Here is a 23,730-nt window from a genome sequence, read left to right on the forward strand (position 1 = left end):
AAAAAAGGGTTAGAGAAAGAGAGGCAGACGTACTTAAAGGATGGTTGCAGTGTAGAAGTGAAGAAGAAGACATGATTTTTCCATTTTATTTTTATTGGTTTTTTTAAAAAAATTAAGTATATAAGATGAAAAACAAAAAAATAATAATATGATTTTTAATTGCTATACGCGCTCAAGGAGTGTGGAACACAATTTTTTTGCCATGTCAACATTTTGTGTCTAATAGGAATGATTTTTGAATAAATAAGGTGTTCAATAGGTACAAGCCGTAGTTGAGGTGTCCAAGTGAAATATGCGGACAACTTTAAGTGGCCGTAGATGACTCAAGCCTTACGACTTTAATTTATAACAATCATAGTGATAGGAGCTCAGGTTAGAAACCAAACACTATTCAAGGTATTTTGACAATTTATCAAATACTTGGTGAGCTGAATGCTTCAAGGTCCTTTCACAATGGTGTTTCACTTGATCCACCTTTACTTTTTATGTCACCTTAATCTTAACCAAAAAGGTCAAGAAAGGTGCTATCATTTATGCATTTATATTAATGAACACTCAATTGATTTACTTATTGTACTTTGAGCAACGCAAATATACACTTTTTGAAACACATCTAGAAAAACACTGTGTACAAAATTTGAATTGATGAACGGTTTGATTAGTTGGAAACTACACTCGACAACATTTTGTTTGATATGTAATTGACCACCAAACAGTTCACATCCGAGGAGATATACTTGTTTAAAAGTTAGACCTTGTGTGAGCTCATTTGAAATAATTGTCAGCTTTCAACTTGACTTTTTGCCAAAGCTCTCTATGTGGCTTGTTTTGAAAATACATGAATCAACTCAAGAACTGTATGTCTGGATACGACCCATATGTGGCTTCCTCATCCTAATTCAGTAGCTAGGTTTTTCATTGATTTAGGGTTCTAACATATAGGTACAACATACAGACCATTTGTCGAACATGTCGAATATATGATATTACATGCAAATTTACATAAGCAAACATTCCACTTCAACTAATATATAAAGATTTGAGGATTCATATAAATTATAACCTAACAAACTGCATCACTTGATAAAAATGCGGTAACAAATAGCACATAAGAATTGATAAACATCTATCATCTTCATCAATTTCTCTTATAACTAATTTAACTCCCTTGATTTGTTCACTTGAGAATTATCTATAGCCTCCTTAACAATCCACATTTTCCTTTAAGATATCTCTTTCAATCTTAACGGCATCCAATGACGTATTGTTTGATCAATTAGATTAGCTCTTTGCACTACATTATTATGAGAATAGCATAGGTGGATTTTGGGATTTATAACATTATTGGTTCGTGATTAATTCCCCATAACATTTGTTTGTGATGAGAAATGACAATGTAATTACAATACTACCAACATTTGTTAAACTGACTAATTGTGGGTATCAAGCCAAATGAGAGATTTCTTGTTTCTTCTTTCTCCAATTCACCATCAAGTCTATTCATCAATGAGAAATCATTAAAATGCACCTTCTCTTACTTCCTAGTCCTAAAATGAAATTGAACCTAATACACACCATCGAGCTCTAAACAATTGCCTTCTTTCGTTCAGACTTCAGAAACAGGAACCTCAATGTTGGTCAGAGGAACAAACAAAAAAACTAGTCCTCGCAATTCATTGTGCTTGTCATACCACTGTCATGCCACTTCAAAAATCCGTCCTCCAGAGCTTGTCGCATCCATGGGTGCCGGCAACATTGAATTGCTTCTGGAACTGTCAACCAACTTCTTCTCCTAAGGCTCTGTTCAGGCCAGCACTCAAGTTCTTCTTTCACCAACAAAGCAAACATGGCAGCTCTACACAAACCTTCTGGACTGAACTCGTCCCGGAGTGTCTTGCTTTTAAAGAGGTAGTGTCCCAGAAAGTGCTTCAAAATAAAATGCACAAAATATTATCAATACAGGAAAAAACAATGAAATAAAACAAATAAGCATTTGCATGAAAAAAGAAAAGGAGGAGAAAACATTTGGTGAAATTGGTGGGTAAACAAACAAGAAGGCTCCTTATTAGGATAGGAGTTATTAACTCAATCTAAAGGAATATTTCCTAATTCTTGGTACTGCAATTATATGCACAAACAGAGATGCATAATATTCATAATCTTAATGAATTTCTTTCTTTTTAAAAACCGATCGTGCAGCCCACCTTTTGCACACCTTGACTAATTCTACTTGCTACCTCTCACCAATGTAGATATTGGATGAACCTAGAAGTAACTTTTATGATTCCACCAATCCCAGGTTTGAGACTTCAAACTTTCTGCTATATTCAAGTCATGAAGGGAAAAGAAGAAGAAAAAAATGAAGAGGAGAGAACATAGCTCCACCTTACATCATATTTAACATGAGACAAAAGAAACGGGATATTTTATCATCAGAGCCTACACAGTCTCAGTTCATGTTATAAAAGATCTCTCATAAAAAAATTAATTAACACAAAATTTCAACTATCAAAGGAAATAGTAACAAACTTAAAAGCAAAAGTCAAGGGTAAAGTAAGACACTTATCTGTAGTAACTAAGAGGATCTCAATGACAGTGTAACAGGACTAATTATTTAATGAAATAACTTCCAAATCTAGTTATTTGGAAAGAATTTCAGTTTCAAAATGTAACTAATATATGGCATTATAAGATGACCTCAATGTCCCAAAATGCTTTTATGGCAAGTAGACAAAAATTGGATGCAACCTTGTTTATGATTGAGGTAGTTCACTCCAGGATAAAAGGGTGGAGACCCAAAATCTACATCCAGGTTAACGCTGAAAAATTAATATGACCATATAACCCGGTACCATATAGTCATAGAAAGGATGTGGTTTAAGAAAATTAAAGATTAAATAAATCCAATAGGAAAGTAATCATTAACAAATATAAAGTTCAAAGGAGAGAATGAAGGACAGACCACATAAAGCAACCATGTTGAGTAGCATTATGGAGGAGCATAATGAAGGGGTGAGAGGATTTCAACAAAAATGTGAAGTTCAATATAAGAAATAGAAACAAAAATAGCTACTGAAACTGAAAGCACAGTTGGTATGGGGATGCTCCCTTATGTATATCATTCCCATCCATCTTAACAACTCAAACTAGAAGATAGTTGTAGTTTCCGAGGTTTACAAAGTCAGGGAGAGGTGATCTTTCTTATAGGGCTAGAGTTCGGGTAAAACTTGCAAGATTAGAAGATGAATGAACTATCTGAAATGATGGATATCCTGTACAAGAAAAAAGATGCACATATAACAAGTTACCAGTTGCAAAAAAAAAAAAAAAAAGGATGCACATATAGGGCCTCTTGAAAAAGGAAAGGTCAGAACCAAGGGATTTTCAAAATCAAGTCCTTCAACATAGGCTATTGTTGAGGGTGAAAAAGGAACTTCCTCACGAGTCAGTCTGGATACCTAGAGACTTAGGGAAGTGTCTTTCTTTGTGAGCAGCATATGAAGTCATTCAAACAGCTGAGAAAAACGAATAGAAAGCCAACTCTCATTTGCTGGTGGTTTACGTGAAGAAAACAAGGGAGTATGTTTATTACTCAATCATATACTTCTTAATCGCCCAATTGCATACAAGTTGTGGTGAATGGAATTCCTTAGGGATTGAATCAATGATGTAACACATTTAGCGACCATTCCGACACTATGGATGTAAAAGAATAGGAGAGCATCTGAAAGAACTGAAAACTCTTTTATAGATACTAGTCTATCGTACGCGTGTTGCGCGTGTATCCCATATCAATATAATCCATATAATTTAATTATTTACATAAATATTATTATCAATATGTTTGGGTTAAAAAAATAAAATTAAAAAATATAAGATCATCAAAATAATGAATGTCAAGCATATTTAATTAATTTAAAAAATAAATATAGAAAATATGTTCCACAAAAGTAGAGCAATTTGTTGATTTGTATTCACACGGGTTGTAGTATTATTTCACCCATTCTATATATGATCTTTATACCTTTTTAATAAATTTGAAAATGCTGGTTAAAATGTCACAGCCTTCACAATTCTAAGAAGATGGACCTATAATTTTAACATGAGGAATATTACAATTACAACAACATCGAATGATAAATGTACACTTTACTGGTTGTAGCTACAATAAAACAACAAGAACATTCCAGAACTATGCTATAAGATGTTATATATCTTACCCAGAGGGTAATAATATAATTGTACAGTAACTAAAGAAACTAGGAAAACATGTAAAAAGTTAACGCTTGGAGTTATTTTCAAGTATCGGAAATTGCATAAAAATTTATATTATTTTTTTGATAAAGTGGGGTATTTCATTAACAAAAGCGCATCAAGAAGATGCATATTTACAACTTACAATGAAAGAAAATTGACAAAAGAAACTGAGATAAAGAAAAAGGAAGTTCCTTTATAGTTAGTCAATATAAGACGAGGGAACCAATAAACTCCAAAAATTGTCCGGTGCTAGATAAATTAGCCAATTTAGTCCAGCAAAAAAGTAAGACTAGGCTTCTGGTTCTGAGAGAGTAATTTGCAGCTAAGGTTGCATCAAAACACCTCCTATTCCCCTCATTCCAAATACTCCAAAAGATAGCAACAGTAATCATTAGTGAGATCCTTTTGATGGTTTCATCAATTCTCCACATGCTCCAGTTCATATGTGCCTCTTTTATGGTATGTGGCATGACCCATTTCAACCCAAAAATGCAAAAGAACGTGTTCCAAAGATTAGTAGCATCCCTGCAGTGCAAAAAATAGATGATTCACAGTTTCCAACTTATCCAAACATAGGTAGCATCTCTTCACTAACTGGAGACCTTTCCCTTTGAGATTGTCTTGTGTCAACCTAGCTTCATGGAGAGCAATCCAGTTAAAGCAAATAATCTTAGGAGGCAACTTTAATTTCCAGGGCTAATTGTCAACTACTTGGTTTTGTGTACCAATCTTCCTGTAGCATTCTTTCACTGTGAAAGTCCCCTTCTTCCCCAACACATATTATCTGCCATGGTCACATCAATATTATATCTTTCCATATCTGCTAGCAATTCCATCAGTTGGTCCATCTCCCAATTTTGAACTGCCCATCTGAATAGAATATCCCAATTGTTTCCATTTCTATTATGAGCTATGGTGGAATTCCTATTCACACCAATCTGATACTTATAAGGGAACTTCTCCATGGGGGTGGTACCACTGAGCCATTTGTCCTTCCAGAATCTAATGTGAGCTCCTTTACCAGGTATATAATAGGTGCACCAGAAGAAATCACTCCCTAACTTGGTAATGGGTTTCCAAGGGCCCACTCCATAAGGAGCATTAGAGATTTTTGTGCTCCAGTGATCACTTTCACCATGCTTGTTCTTACCCACCTCCTTCCATAGGCTTGGTTCACCAGTGTCATACCTCCAAAGCCATTTCATTAAAAGACTCTTGTTGTGTGACGCCAAATCTCTAATCTCCCAGACCTCCTTTGCATTTAGGTGGTGTGACTCTATCCCATTCAATCAAGTGAAATATCTGAGTGTTGCTGTTCCCCTCCTAGAGAAAGTCCCTCCTGATTTTGTCTAGTTTCTTTAGAACCTTTCTAGGAATAGGAAGCAAAGACATGTAATAAGTAGGCAGGCTATCAAGAACGATATTGATAAGAGTAGGTCTTCCACCCATAGATAGATACTGCAATTGTCAGGAAGCTAGCCTCTTCAAATTTCTCAATAATACCATTCCACACCTTACAATTCTTGTACTCTGCACCCAAAGGTAGGCCTAGGTAAGAGGTAGGAAGAACCCCAATGCTACAACCCAAAATACTTGCAAGTTCCTCTATGTTTAGTACATTATTGACAGGCTAAATAATACTTTTCAGCACATTGACATGTAGTCCTGCTAGAGGCTCAAACAGAGAGAGTATTAGGTTTAGGTAGTTTAGGTACCTAACTTGCGACTCTTCTGCCTCACAATCAGTGAGTCATCAGCATACAATAGTTGTGAAATGATGACTGAGTTTCTCAGTAACTGACCCTACTATGAATTCCTGAATCCATTGTAAATCCCTGGCCTTCTCCATCATCTTGCTTAAACCCTCTGTCGCTAATATGAACAAGAAAGGGGATAGAGGGTCCCCTTGCCTGATCCCTCTCTGAGGAGAGAAGAATCCAAGTGGTTCCCTGTTCACCAACTCTGAGTATTTGACAGTTGTAATGCTGAATCTTATCCATCTGATCCAGTTTTCACCAAACCCCATCTTCCTCCAATTAGAGATGAGAAAGACCAATTTAGCAAAAACTTTTTCTATATCAAGCTTGCACAATAGGGGTCCCAGATTTAATCCTCCAAACTAGAGCTTCATTAGCTATGAGTACTACATCAGTGATCTATCTTTGCCTAATGAAAGCATTCTGAAACTTGGAGACTAGCTTGCCAATAACTTTCTTCAATCTTTCTGCTAGTAGCTTGGTACAATCTTATAAACACTCCCAGTAAGACTGATTGGCCTCTAGTCTCTAAGTTATATTGCACCTTTCTTTTTTGGAATCAACGCAATGAAAGTGCTATTGCATTATCTCACAATTTGACATTCCTGATGGAAATGATTGAGAGTCCCCATTACCTATGCCTTTATGAAATCCCAGTATCTCTGAAAAAATGCCATGGTGATTTCATCTGGATAGAAGCCATGTCTGTAGCACAAGACAATAACACAGTTTGGACTTCCTCTTCCTCAAAGGCTCTCTCAAGTGACAGCTTGTCTTCCTCTGATAGTCTAGATAATCCTTCAAAGTTGGATGTGGATCTCCACTCCTCATCCTCAGAGTAAAGGTTTTGATAGAAGAGTAAATCTCTTCTTTTATCTTGGCTTTGTCCTCTATGTATCCACCATCCTCCCTAAGCTTATCAATGTTGTTGAATGTTCTATAGGAATTGGATATAGATAGAAAGTATTTTGTGTTCGTATCCACATCTTTTAACCATTTGCATCTCGATTTTTGTTTCCAGGAAATTTCTTCAAAATTTCTTCAGCTTTAGCAAGTGCCTCTAATTCAACTTTCAGATTCAATAATCTTTGTTTCTCTTCCACAGTAAGGACTCTCCCTTCACTGGAGTGATCTAGAGCTGCCAGATCCTCTAGTGCTTTGGTTCTTTGTGTATCCAGCTTGCCAAAAACTTCTTTATTCCACTTAGATATTTATAAGCACTGAAAAAATAACAACCACATCTAACACCTTTCTAAGAATATATGCATCCCTTAAAAATGTATGACACCTTTTACTAATAATAGCTTTTAGTTTTTTATTTATTATTATTATTAATAATATTATTGTTAAATGTAAAAATAGGTTAATTAGAAGGGAATTTTTAGTAATTCAACTTTAACTTTTGAGGTTCCCACTTTTATAAAAATAATATAGATAGATAGATAGATAGATAGATATCAGATGGATAGATTAGTGAATGTTCTTTTACTTGTATACTTTTGGGTTTTGGGACACTTCAAATCCAACAACTTTAGATGACCGGATGTCGTAGAAAATCACATTTTGTATAGAATTATCTACTTTCTTTTATACACCTGATATGTGGTGTAGGTTCCCATTATATCAATAAAAAATACATTTTATGTAGAAAGATAGCGTACAGCCTCTCTATCTCCAAGATAGGAGTAAGGTCTGCATACACTCTACTCTCCCCAGACCCCACTTTGTGGGCACTGACTATGTTGTTGTAAAAAGAAGACATGAAGACCATTTTGATATAAATGGATTTATAAGAACTAAATTCCAGAAAAGGCTTTAAAACTTCTGCATTGTAAGTAGTCACTGAATTCAACGTTTGGTCCTTGCTCGAGTGGTACAAAATTAAACAAGCACTAAGCAATCACATAAGCCACAGAAACATACACTAAGTTCCAATACGAAAGTCTAACTTGTGTATCAAATATAGAAGTAAAACAAAGCAGATACTTAAAGAGACTTACCACTATATCCCCTCGAACTCCAGCTTCCTCTATGGCTTCACGGATAGCTGCCTCCTTGACTGTTTCATCATTTTCCCAACCACCCTATTTATACAAATATGCCAGAGATATCAATATGCAGCACCCATTAGGTACTCATCCTTGTGATCAAATGAACCAAAAGAGTTAAGTCAAACTTATTCAGCAATATCACCTGGCATCAGAAAGCCCAAAAGTAGACACCAGGAAGACGGGTTAAAATAAAAGAACAAGTACAACAACCAACATGTCATGTGTGACACACGCTTAAAAACAATAATTAAGAAAAACAGAAGTATGCACTCAATGTTGATCTTTGATCGAATGAAGTGCTAATATGCTAAGTAGCTTGAACTCTTCACTTCCAGTGTCGCACCCATGTAGAACACAACATGAGTGTGGGATCCATAACCGATTTGGTCAACCAATTTTTGGGTACTTTGACCAAAATCGACAAAATAATTCTGGACAGATTCAATGATTTATGTAATGAAAACAAAATTAAAGGTGAAATTAAACATGATAGAATACCTTGTATATAGAAATTTTTATGTCACTCCTTTTCCTTTAGTCTCCTGAGTCTCCTTGAGATTCTCCTCTTGATTAATATTTTCTCCTCAAGTTTCCACATAATATCTCATAATTTGCGTTTAATAACTCTATTTTTAGATATTTGAATTGTTTTTAGCCGAATCCCCACATCCGTATCCATAACTGAATCTGAATCCCTGAATCTTAAAGTTTATGGGGGTGTTCAAATTGGCTATTTTAAGTAGCTTATAAGTTGAAAGCTAAAGTACATAAATTGGGAACACCCAACTTTTGGTTTTTCGCTTCTTTTTTTTTTGGTACTTTTTCAGCCTAAAAAAGTGTTTTTAAGCACTTTTTGTGTTTCCCAAACGCTTCCAAAAATAAAAAATAGCTTAAAAGTCAAAAGCTACTTAAAATAAGCCAATCAAAACATCAACTATATCATGAAGGATCCAAAAGCTAGAATCAGTACTCGTACCAAACACCAGCACCGAGTCTGAGCAACTTAGCTAATATGTCATAAAATTTCATATTTAGACATATGAAACATAAGGGAAATACAACTTTTAGTGAGAGATGCTCTACCCTCTCTCATACTTCTTCCAGTTGCCAGAATTCGATTTCCTCTTCTCTCTCCCTCTCTCTTCTCTCTTCTAGAATCTAGACATTAGCATTTTTTTATTCCTCTCTTCAGTTTTCTCTCTCATAGTTCTCTGGTGATCACTTATTTGGTGGGCTCATTATCTAAAACTTGTATCTTTCTCTCCTCTATTTTAATGGATCATAGGTCTTTGCTTGTGATTGTCCTTGAAAATGTTACGAAGAAAGACTCTTGGTACGCACAAGCAGTAAAACGGAGGAAAATATAGAACATAAGTAGAAAGGAACAAGGTCTTATGGCATGATCACTATATCTTTGATTTTTCTTTATCTCTCCTCGGCTTGAGCCAACTGGATGATACGTGGCGTGGTATAACTGATTATTTAGTTAACAAGACGTACATAAATGGACATAGCTAAATGGATTAAAAAAAGACCAGGACTTGTTAGTAGAAATTTTATTAGCAAATCCCTCCTTTGGGTATTTCAAGTCTTGTGTATTGCTTCCAATAGACGAGGCAACAACCAGGGGCGGAGCTACAACCATCCAAGGGTGGTCAGCTGAACACCCTTCGCCGGAAAATTACATCATATAGAGAGGTCAAAATCTGGATTTAAGGGATAAATAATTAATGCTGAACAACCTTGACATAAACTCTTCCGTGGCGCAGTGGTTAAGCCTGTTCATTTCCACCCCAGTTGCGCGGGTTCGAATCTCATAGAACACAACATTTTTGTTTTATTTTGAGAGCAGAACACAACCTATTTTAATTTTGAATATTTAAATATCATGTATTTCTAATTTTTATCTAGGATATAATGCACTTTCGAATGGTGAAAACAAAAAAGCCAACATTTTACTTTAAAAAATTGTGTTTATATATGTTAACAACTTTAAACCTGTGGGAAAAATAATATTGAATTGTGTATCTAAATTGTTACATTGAGACCCTATTTATAGACAATACATACACATTGAAATCCTTTTCTAACTAGGATTCCTATTCCTATTCTTCTTCCTATTCTAAGTAGGAATATATACATATTTCTATTCTAACACTCCCCCTCAAGCTGGTGCATACAAATCACATGTACCTAGCTTGTTACAGATGTAATTAATACGAGGACTTGTGAGGGACTTGGTGAAGATATTTGCAAGCTGATCATTTGACTTCACAAATTTCGTAACAATATCTCCTGAGAGTATCTTTTCTCTGACAAAGTGACAGTCAATCTCAATGTGCTTAGTCCTTTCATGAAACACTGGATTTGATGCGATATGAAGAGTTGCTTGATTGTCACACACAAGTTCCATCTGATCAATTTCGCCAAATTTTAGTTCTCCCAGCAACTGTTTGATCCAAACTAGCTCACAAGTTGCTGCCGCCATTGCTCGATATTCTGATTCTGCACTAGATCGAGCAACCACACTTTGTTTCTTACTCTTCCACGACACCAAATTACCTCCTACTAAAACACAATATCCGGATGTCGAACGTCTATCAGAGGGTGATCCTGCCCAATCAACGTCTATATATTCAGTGATATGCTCATGGCCTTGATCCTCATAGAGAAGTCCTTTACCAGGAGCTGACTTTATATATCGCAGGATACGAACAACTGCTTCCCAATGACTATTACAAGGGGAAGTCATAAACTCTTACAACACTCACAGGAAAAGAGATGTCAGGTCTAGTTACTGTGAGATAATTCAATTTTCCAACGAGTCGTCTATACCTTTCAGGATTACTAAGTGGCTCCCCCTGTCATGGAAGGAGTTTAACATTCGGATCCATAGGAGTGTCAATAGGTCTACATCCCATCATTCCCGTCTCCTCAAGAATGTCTAAGGCATACTTGCGTTGAAAAATAACAATACCTGATCTAGACTGAGCAACCTCAATACCTAGAAAATACTTCAATCTACCAAGGTCTTTAGTCTGGAAGTGCTTAAAGAGATGTTGCTTCAATTTGGTGATACCATCTTGATCATTACCAGTGATAACAATATCATCAACGTACACAACCAAATAGATACACTGATTTGGTGCAGAATGCCGATAAAACACAGAGTGATCAGCTCCACTACGAGTCATGCCAAATTGTTGAATAACTGTGTTGAACTTCCCATTAATGGTTCTGAAGTGATTGTAAGGCTTGAACTTCCAATCCCTGTATTTTTGGAGCCAAAAACATCACACCCGAAAGACATTTTTTCAAAATTTGACTTGAAAAGAGTAAGAAACTTGCTGGAAACTGTCGGAATCTACCCACAGTGGCCTAAAAATTGTGATTTCGCCGGGAACTTGCCGGGTTCCCAGAAACTGCCTAAAAATCACCGGAACCCTAATTTCGGTGATCGGATCTAGAGAAAACTGAATGGGTTCTGGTCGAAAATATTGGGCGACCCCAACAGAAGAAAACAACTCAAAAAAAGATGACCTGAGCAGTACTCACGCGCCGGAGCGTGAACAGATCTCGCCGAAAAACTTTCACCTTCGAATGGCGCGTGGGGGCGCGTGGGGGGTTGTTTTTTGGTGGAAATTCTTGGTGTTCAGTCGCCTGAGCTTCCCGAGCCTCGTGATGGTGTTGTCTTTCACACAACACCTTCAGAACGAAAGATGACACAAATCAGTCCCAACCGTCGTCGTCGGAATTTGACACGGTGACTTGAAGTTTCTCACCAATGCTCTGATACCATGTGAGAAATATATGGGAAAAATAATATTGAATTGTGTATCTAAATTGTTAGATTGAGACCCTATTTATAGACAATACATATACATTGAAATCCTTTTCTAACTAGGATTCCTATTCCTATTCTTCTTTCTATTCTAACAAAACCCAAAGCTAAAATCAATACATGCGTTTTATCTTCTTTTTTTAAGAAAAACAAAAATTCTACTGGTGTGATTTATGTTTCGTAAAGCTAGACGCGTTTGTTCTATCAATATTTCACTTTAAAAACAATAATCATATATTTTTATCATATAAAATCAATGCATCACAAAAAAAAACTCGATTGTTTATATATGATATTGACAAATGTTGAGATCGTTCATGCTAGAATCCCTAGGTTAAACAAATAAATAACATTCAACTCACTTATTAAAAAAAATAATCTTGAACACCTTTGATGAAATTTCTGGCTCCGCCACTGGCAACAACTAAAGCAGTAGGGGAAGAAGGGGAAACAGAGTAACATCCAGATTTTCCAGCATTTCAACGTACATTGAGGTACCTATGCATTGTCATGCAGCGTGAAAAGGGAAGAAGGTCAATCAATGTGGTGGAATCCACTCTCAACAATGGATGGACTGATATTTGTTTGCCGGAAAAATAGATATTATGCAATAATAGTTAAATTTGTTAAAATGGGATTAAAGGGAAGTGTACTATATTGACCAAACCTTTCTTTTTTTCGGCTAAATCGATAAAGTAAGAATGAAAGAGAGTAATAATTATACGAAGAACAAGACAAAGAACAGGAGTAAAGATAAGGACAAGAAAGAATAACAAGAAATAAGTAGTTCTTGAACTCTTTCTATTCTCAGATCTTTTCAATGGTCTTAGCTTACAAGTGAAAATGAGATTTCTCTCTCTCCCATGCAAGGGTTTACTTAAGGGGAGAAAAAACTAATGATGCTAGTATGAAAAGGCTACTCTGCCCTCTGAAAAAGGCAATTCTTTTTTGTTTTTGTTTTGATCAAGTAAAAAATTGCATTGATACTAACAAGACCAACTTGGTCGTATACAAGAGATATACCAAAAAAGGAGAAACCTACTAGTATGACTCTCTCCAAAAGACACTCAATCCTCAATACAAAACAAGAACTTCACCGAAAGATAATAAGGGATCGGAGACTACTCTTCAATTTAGCAAAGCTAGGCTCCACCGTTCCACCCCTTCAAAAACTCTACTATTTCTCCTTCCAAATGACCCACATTAAAGCAAAGAGGAGTAACATTCCAAGCCTTGTGTCTTCTTCTTCTAACTCCACTCCTCTAATTAAACACCAACTCCTTCACTGATCTTGGTTTTGCCCAAGAAACGTCAAACCCACTTAAGATATCCCACCATATCCTCATGGCTATCTTGCAATGTAGTAAAATATGATCCACGTCCTCACCTATAGTCTTCAGGAGACCGTGAAGTGGAAAAAAGTGACAAGGCCCTACTTCACTTAAAGCGAAGTGCAACTTTTGACTGGTCATCACTCCTCCTCATACAACAAGGACGGTCTAACCACCACTCTATATAACTTACCTTTAAGTTTAGGTGTTACCTTCTTATCACACAAGACCCCAGAGGCAAACTTCCATTTCATCTATGCCGCCCCAATGCGATGTGTGACATCATCGTCAATGTCACCACTACCGTGGATTACGAACCCAAGATACTTAAAACTTTATCTCTTGGAAATAGTTTGTGTAATAAGCCTTACTTCCACGCCTGCTTCATCTAACACAATACTAAATTTGCTCGCCAAATATTTCGTTTTTGTCCTACTCAACCTAAGCCTTAAGACTCTTGAGTTTGTATCCAAACCTACAACCTAGCATTAACTCTGCCTCGTGTCAAATTCAAATTTGGCCGCCGAGAATGATTAAATAGATTTATGAAGTTTGGATCTTTGACCCAGCTCAACAGCTCCCAATAATTTCAAGAAGCCACGGATAATATGAGTAACCATGTTATTCATCACATCGCCCATTTTTTTATCTGTCTTAAATATGAGGGGATCAGGTATTTTATCTATTTTTGTCTAATCCATTTTCAACCTGCCAATATCTGATCCAATCGACACATTTGTCAGGACTAGGTGGAATAGTCGAGATGTACTTCAGTCTTACCATTTCACACCGTAATAGTTCAAAAAGAAAGCATAAAAGATTAAAAAACAACTAGATCCATTGCAAGATTAAACCACATAGCGTTAGTTAACTATGGCCAAAAAAAAGCACTTCAAACATTACCAATTCAATAGGATAATGTTTAACACCGAAATGCTCTAACAATTTCTCACCTTTGGGAATAGAAGACCAGGCCCACTTGTCGAGTTTATCATCAATACTTCAACTATCTTCTCAGATGTCTCACCACTATTTTCTTCCATATTTCTGAACCTAAATGGAATACACCTGAAAATAAAGAGATTGTGAGATAAATATTTTAAAATGCAAACCCAGGATGTATTAAAGTAGTTGCCCGTAACTTTGTAATCAGTAGAAGACGTAGGTGATAGCAACAAAAAAAATGATGTAAGCTTAGATGCGAAAAGAATTAAGCATATGCCTAATAAGTAACAAGTGAGAAATCAAAACCATCAAATTTACTTTAACCATTGACCTCAAACCAAAACCTACAAGTTTCTTAATCATTGTGATCCCTCTTTGCCTTCCACTAGATTTTTATGTTGTTCAATCTTTTGGCTTTTCAACATTGCCCCAGTTCAACCATTCCTTTTTAAGATTATTTTTTCCAGCTCTTTTTCTCCTTCACTCACCGTCCATAATGATTATTCAACCCGAATCATCTGTTAACGCTCCATCGCTCCTCATAGAGAGGATAGATCCAAATGATTCTCCTTCTTTTCAAGATTTTGTATCCGAAATGAAGTCCTTTGTTGTTCATCAATGTTAAAGAATTGTTCACAAAGAATATTGAATGCACCTCCATCAAAATAAAAATTCCCCATTTTAAAAGGGGTGAGGTAACATAAAACACATAGAAAGAGGTCTTGCAAGACCTGCGACCTAGCAAAAGCCAAAGATACATGTGGGACATACAAATCACAATTAGAATAAAGTTTTAGTCATGTCAGTATGTTTATTCTAGTCCATTACTTTTTAGAAGTCTCGCACTAAGAAAATATGGAGAACTTATAATGTTTTTTCAATTTTATTTTTAATTTATCCTATAAAAGATTGTATAAATAGTACATGGACAGTGAAGTTTAGATCCCAACTTCTCTGGGATTGAGGTTCAGTTATTGTTGTTAAAAAAACAAATTAGATAGAGGCGCATTTTATGTTCCTTGTGAATAACTCATTAACATTGAAGAACAATTTGATTTCAGATAGACCAAGAGACGGTTAAGGCAGAATAATTTACATCATCCTGCAGAGAAGTATTTTATTTCTAATCAAGAGCTGAACATCAAACTATATAAGCATGAGTTTAACGCCAAGTTATACTAACTTCAATTTCCATTGTTGCAGTCTATATTCCATTGAACAGCAATATGTAAACTAAAACAGTTCCACTTTAAACATCTCTATTTTGTACCATGACAGTTCATGCTTGAATTCCTATATCTACAGGGTAAACAATCACTCTCTAAAACATTCCCTCCATTGATGTATTGAGAAAATTAATGGCCTTGGCCATACAGAAATTTAAAGTTGTAATCCCCTTCTACTCCTAAAAGATTTTTGGCTAAATTTGATACTTTCCATGACAGCTTGTAGAGCATCTTCGGTGTTCACTTCCGATAAAAACAACTACAACTTCCACTTTGAACTTACAAAGACTTTTAAAAGCAAAAATGTCATGGATTTTAGCTAGTACTTTTGCTTTAAAGCTAAAAGTCAGAATTTGTTTCTACTAACTTAATACATACTTGTCGGACAATTTTGCTCCATAAAATCCATCAGCTACAATTATTTTAGTAGAGCAGGTTCTTACGGGATTGATACCTTACAAAGAGTGATAGTACCCTTTCCCCAAAAGACCAACTATCCCTTCTTAAGGAAGAACCGGAAAGCCTACTGTTACCAACACGGCGTGAAAAGCTCCACAACTGTTCTCTGAGTCTGATCCTTTAAGCCTACTCATAGTTTACCAAGATAACTTAACAATCCCAGTCGCAGTTAAATGTGAAATGATATAGTTATGTAATAACCCGTATCTTCCAACACGTATACAACTAAGTTAACATCGACGAAAGTAATTAAACTCGAGAAAGTAAGGTGTAGTTGAGCTTAAAAGTTCAAAGTGGCTAAATGTATAAAAGTGCTAAGTTAAAGTAAAGAGATTAAGATTTGAAAAATATAATAACATAAGTGACCTGCTTGATTGACTTAATTAGGCTAGCAAGTGACAAGTATGTGCATCATCTACTTAAGGTATACGGACCAAGCTAAAAGGACCAAGTAGGTGCATCACCTACTTAGGCAAATTGACCAATTTGTGGCCCATATTAAGTGAAAGAAAGGAAAAGGGAAAAGGGAAAAGAGAAGAATGGGCAGCCAAAGCCCACTTAAGTCTTAACTTAACTTAACATATGCACTGAAATCCCACAAATGGGGTCTGGGGAGGTTAGAGTATAGGCAGACCTTATCACTACCTTGTCGAAGTAGAGAGGTTGTTTCCGAAAACCCCTCTCGAGTGCAGCAAATTCAAGTACAAAAAAGCAGAAAACAGTATAGAAAACATAACAACTAAAAAGGGAAGCAGTAAAAAGCCTACACAAGAAAGGAACAAAAACAACAAAATAGTGCGATAATCGAAACATAGTAGACAACAAACGATAATAGATATCAAAAGCAAGAACTACAAAATACGGCTAGTACAAGTCCGAAAGATTTCATGAGATTATATCGTTGTTGAGGTTCACTTGTTCATTTGTCCATTTGAAACTACAGAAGTAAAAGACACCAAAAGGAGAAATGTATCTCTTGATATGATTGTCACAGGTAACAAACAACAATACGATGCCACAAATTTCCCCTTGAGGTTATTTATACATATGTTCACAATAAATGACATAAAACATAGTAGCTTAAGTGTATAATGTATGACTTGACCACATGATAACGAACAATCATAAGACACTTGAAAAATGATTACAAGTGTTAATGTGTGACTTATTGTTTCATAAGATACTTCCCAGCACTTCAATTGAGCACATTATTGATTCTTTCTCATGTGCTATCTATTTGTTACTTCTTCGGTTGTCTGCTTTACATACCAATACATGTTGTATATGTACTAACAATCCTATGGCTGGTGGCGCTGCATTTCTATAAATGCAGGACAGGTACACAGCACAACAGGCATCCTTATTAGGCATCTATTGTATATTCAGCTGGAGCTAGCATGCATCTAGCACTCTTTTGGTTGTACTTATAGTTTTACTTTGGTTATGTAAGGCCTTGTCCCAACCATTTGAGTTGTACAGGACTACAGTCATATGTATTCATAGCTTCATTAGTCATTTGTATCTGTTAGGCCAGTGGCCGGTGTTGTATATACAGTTTCTTGTCAGCTATTCCATTTGCACAGTGATTCATCTGCTCAACATAGGTCATTTGTATAGCATGTGTTCAATGGTACTTGTCCACCTCACCCAGGCTTGGGGGCTGACATGTTATTACTCTGATTGTGCTTCATTCAGCATTATGAATAAGAAAAACTGAAGTACAGCAGTCAAGAAGGTCAATTATTGAGGCCATGCACAACAGGCAAACATCAATATGTCGATGTTGTCGAAAGTATTGACACCCAATTCATTATATTATACCCCACCCCAATCTGCCACTGGCTACTTTCTGTAGGATTCAATTAACATTACCTTTTGATAGAATTAAATTAATATTATCTTCAGTCTAACAATAACAATGACAGAACAATCTTTTGGTGTCACACCTAGTGTTCTCTTGTAAGAGCTGAAAGTTCGATTTGTAAAATATGTTCAAGTCATAAGTGCTGACTTCTCTGAGCTAGCTTATTTTAATACAGTGCAAGAGTTAAAATGTAACACTCTACATAGCTATTCTGGGTGCATTGCTCATTGACAAATAAATGGGCGAGGAGGCAATCTCTCAACTAGACAAATCAATTAGTCCCTCTCCTGCAACATTCACCAGCCCAACTGCCATTGCTGATTTTTTCGGTGGAAAAAACATAATACCAAGCTAATGGTGATTGGACATGTGAAAATTAATTAGTGTTGTCAAAGACTCTTTGACATGGTGATGAAAACAAAAGAAATGATCACCAAATAAGTCCCATACTGAATCTAAATACATGAAGCAGGATGTGAGTTCACCTCAAAAGAGATGTTAAAAGGAATGAGTTTGGAGACTTGGGGATGGGGAGGATAAGGAGTAGGTTTCTTCTAGTTGTCATAGTAAGAAGGGAACTCATGAGAAGACACTATGAATAAAAGGATTATTTGATCCCTCTGAAACTTCTCCAATGACAGACCAACTCCAGTCTTATCTTATTCCCACCATATTGATGTTCAGATGGACTTCTAGTAAAGATAAACTGAGACCAAACTGGCTCCACTACTCCTACTCTACTTTCCATGAGTCATTTTTTTCTTTTAGTCTCCTCAATATTTGCTTGTTTTCACAGTTCGTCATACTATTCAAAACATCATATACAATTTAGTTTACACTTTTTTGGTCGGAAATGGACTACAAAAGGATCTGATAAGATGCTGACATGGGAAGGGCCTAAGCAGGCCAAAAGAGAAAGGCAATACAGTAGGAAAGTAACTAGAGGTTTTGGAGGAAATGTTAACTCCATTTTGGAGATCCAAGTCAATTGTCATCAGCTTCTTACAGGATTAAATGGAAATAAACTTTTGCTTTTGATGTAACATTACAAAAACACCTTAGAACTGTCTCCTTGTTAAAATTTATTTGATCAAAGAAATTACAGATTTTTATACAATTCCTCCTCTCTCTTGTTTTTCACGGTTAGAGATTGCATCTTTCAATCCGTATAACAGCCAAACATCCTAAGAAGGAAAACCAGTTGACAAAGGAGATTTAACCACATTGATCCACACATGATATAACTTAAAAGCACTGGCATTGAAGCAAAAGAAGAAGAGGAAGAAAGAGGAAACTTTGAAGCGAAATTCACAACATTTATCAAACCCAATTAAGGAAACACCAACACAAATCAAACAAGTAGACTAAATTTAAAACCAAACTTGCACATTGAGCAAACTTTGCGTAAACGAAATAAAATCGAATTTAGCAAATACCCGGCAATAAGGCGATAACCATCTTCATATCGCTGCTGATGCCGACCAGTCCGAGCCACCAATTCAGACATTTATGTTCCGCGCTACCCAGAATAAAATCACTACACTAATCTGTGAAATCTAATCACAATCGAATCCTCAGCTAAATCAAATGTACCAAAAAGCGTTTAAACATTCTTCAAGTTGTAAATTCCGTCTTGAACGTTGTGCATTGTTAGTCAATTTAATCTGCCCAATATTGCTCCATTTTTGGAGAGAGAGAAAAGGAAAAAGGAAATGAGAGAGAAGGAGCAAAAGGGTGTTAAGAGCAGCGCATGAAAAGGAGCAACATGGGGTGTGCTATGTAAAGTTACTCAATTTCCGCTTACAGGTCGGTTATAAACTTTGGGTAAAATCACACAACTGCCGATTCTGTAAGCTGATGGCCCCTAAAGTTATCATCAATTTTCACTTGGACACTTTAATTGAACTTTGTTCATTTTAGACACCTTATGGTATATTCCACTGCAAGGTCGTCTTAACTCCTAGGTCACTAAAGTCATCGCTTGGGGCTCCATACAATTATTTATATATGTTATTTAAAAATAATAATAATTATATGTACTATGAGTGTTATGATTTCTATCAAGAAAATTACATATGAGATGAAAATAAACCTGAATTTCGTAAGAAACAATTTGATGAAAATATGGATAGCGAAATCACAAAGTCCCTTGAAGAATCTTTTAGAGTTGATTGTTTTATATATGTAGAGTAGATCAAAATAGTTTTGGACCAATTGAAGCATATGAAAATATTTTTGATTTCTCATTTAATGGTAAAATATTGAGATCACTAGATGATGAGAATTTAAAAAAATATTGTCTTAACCTTGAACTTTCTTTAACACATAATAGTTATTCAGATATTGATGGTTTAGATTTATTTTTTAAATTTAAAGTGTGAAGAGAAATAATACAAGTAGAAGATAATTATCTAATGAAAATACTCAATCAAATAAAAAGAGTTGATTCTTTTCCAAATACACATATTGCTTATAGAATAATGTTAATAGTTCTTGTAACCATTGCCTCAGCCGAAATAAGTTTTTTTGAAATTAAATTTGATTAAATCTTCTTTAAGATCAACAATGTCCCAAGAGAGATTGAATCAGTTAGCTATATTATCATTTGAAAATGAATTATTAACACAAATCAATTATAAAACAGTACCTAATGACTTTGCATCTAAAATAGCTAGAAAATTAGATTTTAAATAAAAGTTATATGATGGAAAACAAAATATTAGGGTAGGGGCCCTAATATTTCGCTTTAGGCCCCCAATGTTGTTGAGTCGATCCTGTCCCACTATATCATTTTGGCATTTTTTTAACAATCAGCAAAAGTTAAAAAATGTATGTTATCTACTCGCGGATGACATGGCATGATGACAAATTAAGAGAAGACTTGTGTCAATTTGGTTTAAAAAGTAAAAATTTAATTATAAGAAGAAGAAAGAAAAATCATTTAAACATATATTTTAAAAATATTTCAATAAGAAAAGACTTCATTTTCTAGGAAGTCATTTCAATGACTCATATCTAAAAAAATTCGCCGAAAATTGGAGTTCCACCAGAAAAATTGAGGATATTTAGATCCAATTTTTTTCCAATGACATCTCATATTTCTTTTATAACTAATAATTCTGATTCTAAATAAAATATGTTTTGGCGGAAGAGAGGGAGAGAGAGAAAAAGATAGTAACAAAAATGGTGGATCTCCATCTTTTCCGGTGAGGTAGTGATGTTATTTTTTAGATCTGATATTTTTAAAAAAAATAGCTTTTGTAAGTTATTTTAAACAGTTTATGATTCTTTTTTAATGTTTTTCAATGAGTATATAATTCTTTTTGTTTTACTCAAAATCAGGACATAATGGTGGTGAAAGGTGAAGGAGAAAGAGGGAAGAAGATGAAGAGAAAAAAAATATTATTTTTCACAAAAAAATGCTTTCTACGCGCTTAAAATCAGTGCAACACACGCACTTTGTCAATTCAGTAAAAAGTGTCAAAATGACACAACGGGAAATGACATGAGGTGTCTAAAATGAACAAAGTTTAGTTAAGGTGTCTAAGTGAAAGTTGGTGCCAACTTTAGGGGGCCACCGATGGGTTCAGCCTTTTCTCTATTAGGGTAAATAGGGATGCACATGACCGGCTTGATTTCGATTTTTCAAATATCAAATTAAATTATTTGTGTGAAATTTATAAATTAAACTAATAAAATTTGGGTTATTAAAATACCAAACCAAACAAATTGTATCGAATTTTTAAATCAAACCAAACTAATAAACCTTGGATTTTTTCAAATTTTTAGATTTTTCTGGTAAAGTATTCATACAAATATATAATTAAGTTGTGCTCCAAATATTTATTTAGTCCAACCAAAAGACAATTATCTAAGGTGTTTCTTAAAAAAATAACACAAAATATGATATTAGTGATGACACTAAAATATTCAATAAAATCATATAAAATAAATATTGCAAATTGATAAGTCATAATGAAAATGATCATAATTTAATAGTACTAAATCCTGCTAAAATAAGTTTAATAAGTATTAATTACATGATTAAACATTAAAGAAAAATTAAAATTAGATTATGCATTTTAAATGTCTAAACCAATGTGATTATACATAATGTGATTATATCATTACGAGCTGAAGCAAACTGTAATGACACCATGTTAATATATATAATGGTATTACAGAGGTCTCACTGAATGACTGAAAGATCGAAACATGCACCAGTGATATGACAGTATGTAGATATATTGTGATGGTATCATCAAGGTTTCATTGAAGGATTGAAACAACGAACAATGATATCATAACAATATATATGAAATTAAATTGTGGTGAAAAATAAAAAAATATTATGATTTGAGAAAAAAAAAATGAATGAAAAGGGAAGAAAAATAATCAAAAAACGAAAAGGAGAAAAGAAAAGAAAAAGGAACAACAAATAAAGAAATTGAAAATAAAAGAAAAAATGCAAAAATAAAAAGAACCAATAGGAGAGAAAAAGGTAGAAAAGGAGAAAAATAAGGAAAATAGAGAAAAATAAAGGAAAAAATAGAGAAAAATAAATGTATAAAGAAATAAATGGAAAATTAAATAAAAAAGAGTATATAAAATATATATTTTATTAATTTTGATTTTAATAAATAAGGCAGTTATTTTAGTTTTTTTTTAATTACTTGTTGTAGTTTAATTATTTAATTTTCCTACATTTTTATTAGTGTAAAATAAGTTAGCTACTATATTTATTTTTTTAATTTATAATATTTTTAAAAAGGAAAATAGAAAAGGAAAAAAAGAAGAGAACGGCCTTTCAAATGAAAAGAAAAGTTGAACATTTCCCAAAATAAAATAAAAAAGACAAAATACAAAAGGCAATGACATCATGCTGACGTCATGCCAAAGTAAAAGAAAAATGTCAGTTGGTAATTATTGAAGGGACATCAAAGTAAGTGGGTAACCACTAGTAAATGGTTTTCTTTTCGGGCTACAAGTATTCTTTTGTCTTAGTTTAATTCATATTTATTGGACTTAAATAATTAATTCGGTTATATTGATCCACAATATTTATTAGACTAATATATCTTTAAATCTAATAGTAATATGAATCAGTTTATAAATTTATATCCAATAAATGTTAAATGATTACAAATACCCCCTACTTCAAATTTTATTAGATATTTTATATTTTAAAGACTAGACTTGAAGTAAATACATCCAAGTGTTATTATGAGATATACATATGAGACAATCCTATAGACTTAATGGATAAAATTATAGCTCATTCACATAAACTTGTCTCCAAAGTTCAACAATTAACTTTTTTTACCTTGTTGAATTTGATAGATTTACTTTTAATTTTCCATGTGTTAGTTCAATTAGAACACATTGTTGCCTTAATTTGACTGTCGAAGGTTCAATAATTTGCTTCTTTTTTTTTTCCTTATTAAAATTTGGTTGATTTTCTTTTAATTGCCTATGTTTTAGTTCAATCAGAACACACCATCACCTCAACAAATTAAGTTTCCTCAGAAGATATGTTATTGCAGTAATCCTACATGGAGAAAACATATTTTTGATGTCTTTTTACCTAATCTATATAAACCCCTCAATATGTTAGTTGGGCATCAATCAACAGGTGTTTTTATGTTGATTCAACTTCGAGCTCTATGATCAGGACACTCTAACAAGCTGAATTCCTCCCCTTTTTATATATTACTTTCTGATGTATCGTGAGTTTGCGATATTTTTAATGCATTACACTTGGAGTTTTGCGTGAGTCTAGGCATTTTTATTATTAGATGTGATGGTATTTTGATCAAATTTTGCAGGAAATAGGTTTGAAGCAGTTACAGTTGAAAGTAGCTGAAGCAGCAGTAATGGCAACAGACGAGCCCACCTACGAGTCATCGTTCAGATTACGAGCCGTAGGTGGAGGCGTGGATAGAGTGTTTAAGGAATTATGACTAAGTGTGGAACCACGGAAGCCACTGACAGGTCGTGGG

General features: G+C 34.5%; 1 protein-coding gene across 1 annotated transcript; it reads right to left on the reverse strand.

The window, feature by feature from the left end:
- Positions 1 to 1,375: 1,375 nt before the first annotated feature.
- LOC125830068 (nudix hydrolase 16, mitochondrial-like) lies at positions 1,376 to 19,318 on the reverse strand. Its single transcript, XM_049509291.1, has 4 exons — positions 19,168 to 19,318; positions 14,191 to 14,305; positions 8,015 to 8,098; positions 1,376 to 1,926 (listed from the first exon to the last, which is right to left on the reverse strand). Exons 1-4 carry the CDS (start codon positions 19,236 to 19,238, stop codon positions 1,660 to 1,662), a joined length of 537 nt encoding a protein of 178 aa, XP_049365248.1. The 5' UTR covers positions 19,239 to 19,318; the 3' UTR covers positions 1,376 to 1,659.
- Between the last annotated feature and the right edge of the window lie 4,412 nt (positions 19,319 to 23,730).

The sequence above is a fragment of the Solanum verrucosum genome, unplaced genomic scaffold (assembly GCF_900185275.1).
Source record: "Solanum verrucosum unplaced genomic scaffold, falcon-dt-bn FXZP01000151.1, whole genome shotgun sequence".
Taxonomy (NCBI): Eukaryota; Viridiplantae; Streptophyta; class Magnoliopsida; order Solanales; family Solanaceae; genus Solanum; species Solanum verrucosum.